This window comes from Meleagris gallopavo, chromosome 10, assembly GCF_000146605.3.
Source record: "Meleagris gallopavo isolate NT-WF06-2002-E0010 breed Aviagen turkey brand Nicholas breeding stock chromosome 10, Turkey_5.1, whole genome shotgun sequence".
In the NCBI taxonomy this organism is placed as follows: Eukaryota; Metazoa; Chordata; class Aves; order Galliformes; family Phasianidae; genus Meleagris; species Meleagris gallopavo.
This window is the reverse complement of record NC_015020.2, coordinates 14,166,561-14,174,461: the sequence shown is the minus strand read 5'-3', so window position 1 is coordinate 14,174,461 and position 7,901 is coordinate 14,166,561. Positions and strand designations below refer to the sequence as shown.

General features: G+C 54.8%; 1 protein-coding gene across 1 annotated transcript; it reads right to left on the bottom strand.

Annotated features, from left to right (window-relative positions):
• Nucleotides 1–2,860: 2,860 nt before the first annotated feature.
• Nucleotides 2,861–6,458, bottom strand: LOC104912393 (maestro heat-like repeat-containing protein family member 6). Its single transcript, XM_031554851.1, has 10 exons — nt 6,161–6,458; nt 5,717–6,013; nt 5,440–5,554; nt 5,149–5,285; nt 4,695–4,870; nt 4,212–4,367; nt 3,930–4,031; nt 3,752–3,857; nt 3,599–3,658; nt 2,861–3,441 (listed from the first exon to the last, which is right to left on the bottom strand). Exons 5-10 carry the CDS (start codon nt 4,737–4,739, stop codon nt 3,269–3,271), a joined length of 642 nt encoding a protein of 213 aa, XP_031410711.1. The 5' UTR covers nt 4,740–4,870; nt 5,149–5,285; nt 5,440–5,554; nt 5,717–6,013; nt 6,161–6,458; the 3' UTR covers nt 2,861–3,268.
• Nucleotides 6,459–7,901: the final 1,443 nt, after the last annotated feature.

The following is a 7,901-nucleotide window of genomic DNA, read 5'->3' as shown; positions in this document are numbered from 1 at the left end:
CTCCCTTTGCTGGGCAGCCTGTCAAACCCTGAGTAACGTTTTGTTTCATAAAACACATTTTTGCAAGCATTCCTGTACCTTTCAGGCATCATTCTGACCTGATGGGAATTAGATCAGGGTCAGGGTAAAGCGAGTTCAGCAGGGCCAGAATTAGCTAGATAGCTGTTTAAGCAAAAATATATATTTGGGCAACCTAATTAAAGACTATATTCAATCATGTTTAAACATTATTTTTTTTTTTCAGAAAACTGTTGTGGGTTTGTTTTTTTTTTAATGATATTAAGGCTTCTGTCATTGTTCTGCAAAGACAGCTGACTTGGAGTCACACAACATCACCTCAAGCATAGCAAAACAATGACCAGCGTATAAATAAAGAGCTACTGTTAAAATTCACATTCTCAGCTTCAAACTTAAAGATTTCCACAGGACTAAGAGGTCACTCCACTGGCTATATTTATCTCCTCAAAATTAACAGAAAGGAAAAAATAGGCCCTTTCACCCTCCAACTGGAACATAAGGTCAGGATCACAAGTGGTGCTGGTGGGTTGGGGGGGTCTGGCTGTGCCTGCAGCTTCATGGAGCTCACGCAATCACCAGCAAAACACGGGCACTGAGCTTGGCTCCAGTACACTGCATGGAGGGGGATGGAAAACAGTATTCCTCCACATGCTGAGTCATCTCCCTCTTACAGGCAAAGGCTTGATGAGATTTAATAAAAAAAAAAGTTGCAGAAATGTGCTCAGTCTTTCCTGTCACTTCCCGGCATGTGAAAGTCAAAAACATCAGGAGAAAAACACTCCCCTTTTGTTTCCAGGAACCCTGAGCATCCCCTTCAGGGATGTGAAATCTGGGAGTGACTCAGAGGGTCTCCTTTAAAACAGCACTTGTTGCACTTCCAGATATTTCACTGATCTGAGAAGCTGCTAGCAGGAAATTGGGCAAACTATCATTTTAAGCCATGCCCCTACCAAGGGATCTGTCCTGACCTCTCTCTGCAGGCGGAACGGCTATTACTAGCCCTTCTGGTGGGATCTGCGTAAGTGCAGAAAGGAGAATAAATGCTTGTGCTGTTTCAGTATTCCTGCTCTCCTCCTGCAGGGCAGATGCTAGCCCACCTCTGGAGAGAAGCCAGAACGACATCCACTGGAGCAGAATGTCCCCTGTGCTCCCAGCCTCTGGTGTTCCTGCCCTCTGGGTATCCTTGCCTCCAGGCATCCTTGCCCTCTGAGTGTCTCTGTCACTGGCAGTCCCTGCCTCCAGGTCTCCCTGTCTCCAGGTCTCCCTGTCTCAGGGTGTTCCTGCCCTCCTGGTGTCCCAGTCTCCATGTGCCCCTGCCCTCTGGGTGTCTCCATGTGTGAGGGAGGCAACTGTGAGCTTATTCATTATTTCTACACATAGCCAAGGACTCCAAAAGGTCTGGCAAACTAACCAGGAATCAGTATGGCATCCCACATCCACATAACATCCTTCTGTCTTTTGTGTGCACTTGGAAACCTCTCCAAGGGCTGGGGTTGGGGCCTTAAGAGCTTGCCAGGGTTCAGCTTTTTACTGCTCCTCTGGGCTGTTTTCCTGCACTGGGACCATCCACCAGGAAAAGCATCAAAGCAGACTTAGCTGGAGAGCGAATAGCAGCTTAGAGCAAACTCAAGCCAGCACTCTACAAAGGGTTATTTCTGTCTCTCTAATCAGAGCCTTTGTTTGGGCAATTCAAGCACCCTCACTGCTAGAACAACTGACAGTGAAGCTATTAGAAAGTCAATCCTTTCTAATTTATCTTCTAGAAAGTCAATCTTTCTAGTTTATCTTGCAATCTGAATGCCCACTTAAATTATTTCAATAACTCAAAAATATGTGAAATACCTTAATATTCCCATATGGGCACCTGAAAGAGTTAATAAATATGAAGATTTATATCCCACAGGCATAACATATTCCCAAAGGTGCAAAGAATCCCAAAGAGTTAAACAAGTCAGAAGTCCTACAGTGCCATTTCATAAGAGAATGAGAATCACAGAGTTCTAAAATTGGGTGAGCTGGAAGGGACCCTTAAAAAGCCATCTGGCCCAACCCCCCTGCAGTGCACAGGGACACCCACAGCTCCATCAGGTGCTCAGAGCCCATCCAGCTGTGGGCTGCAGTGGGGCAGCACTCCCCTGGGGCTGCAGGGCAGGCTGCTGAGTTTGAGCGGAATGTTTTTCTGCCGATGGAAAATTTTGTGGCAAAAGCAGACAGAGGGAAAAACCACTTTGACTTCAGTTCTCTATGCACGCTAAACTTAGGACTTAGACACATAATTTAGAAAACCAAGATAAAAATGAAGCCAGCTGCTTCCCCCGACATGCAGCTCTTCCCCACCAGCTCCGTGTAACTCTCCTGTTTACATTTCATGTGTTCTCCCATTGTTTATTCTTATGATGATGGCTTCCCAGGAAGCTGCATGGATAGAGTGCTGTGTCCTGAGCGCAGCCTATTACGGCTGAGCCATGAAACTTGCTGAGTGTAATTTCTGACTGTGCAATGTATCTTCCCCAAATCAGATTCAAAGGCTGCGGAACGAGAAAAGAAAGAATAGGATGTGAACTGTCAAGTACCGTCGTGCAGACAGACTTTGGCGACTGGTAGTAGCCATAATGCAGTGTGGAGAGGATTTGGATGGTCATTTTACCAAGGTTTTTGGACAAGACAACACCAGGAGATGCTGAAGTTGAAGGTCCTGAGACTCCAAAGAAGCTGTGATTGACTGTGCCACAGTGAGAGTTACACCCCTAATATGATCTCAGTCTAAAGCACAGCGAAATGGATGCTGCCCTCTCATCACACCCTGTACTGGTTCTAGCTGACAGCTCTGGATAATTCAGTAGAAGGGCCCTCACCTGCAGCCAGCACTCAGACACAGGCCCATTGGATGGATTATAAACAACAGAAGCCAGAATGTAGAATCAATGTATTGATGTATGTGTTTAAGAAATCCCTTTATTGCTAATGTTAAAAAGTTTGGATTCTGTTTGATTCTGATGGGGAGAGAAAGGGAACAAAGAGGGAAAGGAATGAAAAAAAAAACAACCAAAGAGCAGCAACAACTGGGATAGGAAATTTAATTTATTAATTATAATAGAAGAAATAGAAGTTAATGGGGATTGAAGCTAAGAAACCAAATAAATGAGAGAGAGAGTGCCCAAAAGGGCAGGCATGGCAAAGGGAAGGGATGTGCCCGAGGAGCGGAGCTGAGCAGCAGGCAGGTGGAGATGCCAGGAGCTTTGCAGGGCGCTCAGCTGTCTGCCCGGTCGGAGTGCCACCTCCTCCATGTGCTGCGGAGCCTGGAGACGAGCTGCCCAAAGTGTCCATGTGCTGGACGTGGCCTCATTTCCTTCAGGATCTTCAGAGTCTGAAGGGCCAGCGAAGAGACAGACGGACTGGGGTCTTGCTGCGCTCCCTGAAGGCCTGAGAGAACAGAGGAACGGAGGCACGATGACAGCTGTGTACCTGCAGGGCGCCCGGCCCACTCCAGCCGTTGCCCCCAGCTCTCCCTGCCTGCACGAGGAGCAGGGGATGGGCACAGAGCCTGTTGGCTGCCACCACATCCCACTCAGTGGCTCACCATAGTAGATGTCCTGTCTCTCTGTCTGCTGCTGATCTGTCAGGTGCTGCCCTAAGAGCCCTGGGGACACACGGCCCCGTCAGTGACCCCAGCTGCTCCCTGGGGCGCAGCATCGAGGGCCGGAGACAGGGAAACAGCGGTCTCATGGCTCACCGATGAACCTCACGGCCTCCCGCCGCAGGGCCTCCTGGGGGCTCCGTAGGTAGAGCAGACTCTGGCTCAGGAAGTCCTGGGCTGCACACTTCTTCCTCTTGGCCAGCTGGAGAGGGAAGAGCGCGGGGTCAGCACAGGGTGGCCCTGACCCTGTCCTGGGGTGTGGGAAAGTGCGTACCAGGCACTCGCCGATCTGCTGGAACTGCGCCATCTGCACCAGGTGCTCCAGCTGCCTCCAGTGCAGGAATTGTGCGGCACTAAGGAAGGTGTTCCGGGAGGCCTGCCAAACAGCTGAGATGGCACCACAGCCCAAGCAGCAGCAGAGCCCGCATCCCCCGGAGCCTCTCTCTCCGCAGGGAGGATGCAGCAGCAGGGGGCTGACGCTGCCACCAACACTCTTGGTGTTTGGGGGGCACTGCGGGGACAGCATCGCCCTCCCCCAAAGGAACGCAATTCCCACCTCGACCACACTCTCTTCTTCATCGTGCAGGTGCAAATACAGCAGGACCAGGCTCCTGGACACCTCCTTCCTCCTTGTCCTCTTTTCTTGGCCCTCCACAAAGCTCAGCATTTTGAGGAAGAGGTCTATGGAGAGTTGCCGCACCGTGCTGGACTCCTGTGGAGGAGGAAGGGAGGACGTCAGTGTCAGCAGCTCCAAGCCCAAGGCGAGCAGGGCTAGCACTGCCAAGGAAGCGGGGACAGAATCTCTGAGCTGACAGGCTGCAGGCAGATCTTGAGGATGGCCCCAAAACTGCTCCAAAGCGTACAAAGCACTCTGCCCTGCAGAATGTCTGCCCTGCAGAAAGTCTGCCCAGGGCCACGCAGCATCTGGACCCGGTGAGCGGCCAGGAAGTCCCCTGGTGCGCTGTCACAGGACAGCAGGCATGGGCACATTGGGCTTGTTGCCACACCCCTAGTGTGCGGGGCTCCCCACCATCCTTACATCACTGAAGAGCGTTGGCAGTTTGCTGGCCAGCTCCAGAGCCATGAAGCTGAGCTGACCCTATCCAGGACCTGCAGCAGGTTACTGAAGATTGGCAGGGCCACAGCATGGGCATCGCTGTCTGCGTCCTGCAGCTGGTCCATGATGCACGGCACGAATAACGGCATTATCCTTGCCTGCAGGAAAAACACCCCTTCCTTTAGGTACAGCAGCAAGCACAATGCGGGCAGAACCACTCCAAGTACCACCCTCCCCACTGCCTTGTCAGGGTGGGTTTGTGTGCAGGCAGGCCCCACACAGCCCTGAGGATAGCAGGCAGTGATGGGATTGGGCAGAGAGCATGAGCTCCTCCATGCCTGGAGAGGTGCTGAGCTGCAAGTGGCCCCGCTACAGCCCCGTGGTAGACCCAGCCCAATCCGCGGCACCTGAGGCATTCCAGGATGCCCCTGCTCACCATGTCCTGCCTTTTGCTGAGATGCAAGATGCCCCTGAGCACCAGCTGCTGCATGCCCATGCTCTGGCTCTGCAGATAGGTGGTAAAGATTCCCACGATGCAGTGCAGCTCTCTGTTGACATCCATTCTCCCAGCATCTGCAACACACGCGGCTCTTAGTGCTGGATCCAACAGTCAGCTTGGGGAAAGACAGTGGGGCACGGCCAAGCCTGGCCCTGAGGGAGGAAGCAGGGCTCGTGCCACCGGTGGCCTTGCAGCCCCAAGTTTGCTGCTTCTGCAGCTGTTGCTCACCTCAACGAGGAAGACCATGGCCACCATCTCCCAGGAGTAGAAGCTGGTGCTGAGCAGCTCAACCAACTGGTGGAAGATGAGGTCACACAGAGCACCAGGCAGTTCCCTCATCACCCTGGAAGGGATAAGAAGGCACCGTCAGCCCTGAGCCAGATGGACATAGCTTTGGCTGTGCAGCCCTCTTGCCAATGCTGCAGGGGCCACAGGCTCTGTTGCTGTGGCAGCACTTTCCCCAAGAACTGGGGACCCCCTGCCACCCTGAGGAAGGGGTTCTCACCTGGCCAAAACCTGCACACCCTGCAGGTGGGTCACGGCGCAGAGAAGCGCGTCCCAGCCACCCTGCTCCTGAATGGCCTCCATCTGCCTCTGGAGGCCCACGCTGCAGAGCAACACCTTCAAGGCCTGCACCGCGGACCTGCAGGTGGAGAAGGGAGCGAGTCACCTCGGGAGCCCCAGCACCGGCCGTTGGGTATTTGCTGGTCAGCACAAGCAGGGCCCTGCCCAGGCTTCTGAGGGCTGGCTGGGCTGTGATGGAAGGCAGGCTGCTGTAGATCATCTTCACGATCTTGCGCACCTGCAGGGGGACACGGGTGAGACTGGGATGGCACCGGAGAAGGGCCCTGCTGCCATCCCCACTGCTGCCTGCCGGCCAGGCGCATTGCCATGCCTGGGAAGGAGCAGAGCCCCAAGGGCTGGAGCGGTGGCAGCAGTAGGTTCTCACCTGCGTGGAGGGAATTGAGCCTCTGCTGCGAGCACATGCACCATGTGGGAAGCCAGCTTCATGCTGTGGAGGCTCCGAACTGTCATGCTCTCGATGGCAGTGAGGAAGATGTTCACCCTTTTGGGGTATACAGGAGGTGCTTCAGAAGCAACTGGGGGAGAAAGGAGAGGAGGGATGACGCATCCACCGAATGGCTGCTCAGCCGTGCCGGTGCCTCAGAAGAGCCGGGATCAGGGAACAGGGCTGGGTGACACCTGGGGTACAGAGCGTGAGTGCCCTATAGGCACCAGGGCTGCTCAGAGACAGCGCCTGCACTCTTCCTGACACTGCAGACCTGGGCTCTCCTGTGGGCTCAGGGTTTGCACTTCGTACCTCAAAGATATATCTAGCCTTGTTCTCTTGGGAAGCCTCCTGGTAGAGCAAGGTTTGCTGGCACTCCCAGATCTGTGGCTTCTTAGGATTTTTCTGCTCCAGCGACAGTCCTGCAGAGGAGCACACACAATATTGGTCAGTGAGGAGCCTGGGCACCTGGGGTCTGCAGGGACTTAGCCCATCACAACTCCTTTCACTTGGGCTGGCGATGAAGATGAAAAGCTGATGGAGAGCCTTCATCGTCTCATCTCTGGTTGCCTCATCTGTGGAGGTACAGTACAGGATGAGGTGTGCAGCCAGCTTCCCCAGCACGGGGAAGCATTGGTTCTCCTAGCACTTGTGCTGGAACACCGTGACTCCTATGAGGCACCAGCACATCTGGGGAGAGAAGCAGCAGCGGTGCATGGCTGAGCGGCACAGCAGGGTCCTGCCCAGTCTCTGTGCAAGCCTGGAGACAGGTGGGTTTCGGCTGGGGAGCCAGGATTGGGGCACTGGAGCTGTGCGCACCAGGGCTCCTTACCTCGGGCAAGCAGCAGGTGTTGGTGAAGGTGAGCAGCCTAGCAATGCACGCCACGGCCCTCTCCTCCACGACTGCCAGCTGGCACGTGCTGAAGGGCAGCAGGAGCTGTGGAGAGAAAAGCTGCTGGTAACACACAGCATGGGACGCTCGTCCTTCCGTTCGCTGCCCAGCTGCAGTGGGGGCAGGTGGTTGCATCCCTGTCCTGCTGCAGCCCCCCGCCTTCCCACTGCTCCTCACCCTTCCTTCTAACCCAGCAAGGGCCGCCTCAGGCCAGCATCCCCTCCCTGCAGCAGGCCCTGGAGGGACCTCGTGTGGCTTCCCCCCTTCACGGCCTCAAACCACCTGCGTAAATCTCAGCCTTGCCCCAGACAGACCTCCAAGATGTTCTGCAGCTCCATGAAGACAGAGGCACCGGCGCTGCCCACCAGCCCCTGCAGCAGGCAGTGCAGGGCTTCCATGGTCTGCAAGGAGGACAGGAGTCAGGGCGGCCTTCCCTGCTGCATCCTGCTGGCAGTAGAGAGGCATCCTGGGTGGTGGTGCCCAGCCTGTTCGCACCTCCATGTAGAGTGCAGTGTCCAGGTCCTTCGTGTCCTCGTGGCGAGGGAGGTGGAGGATGCTGCTGATGCAGGCGTACAGGAGGCTGCTCTTCCGCTTCCCTGGAAGCAGCTGTGCAGTGCTGTGAGGGGAGAAAGGGCAGAGCGTGATGCTCGGCTTGGCACGCTGTGCCCCCTGTCTGTCCTGCTCTGGGCCCCTGGCCAGGACCAGTGGCACCACGTTGGCCAAAGCTGGGTTGGGGCAGTACCTCATGGCGGTGATGGCACTCATGGCCTGCTGCCACAGCTCCGTGTC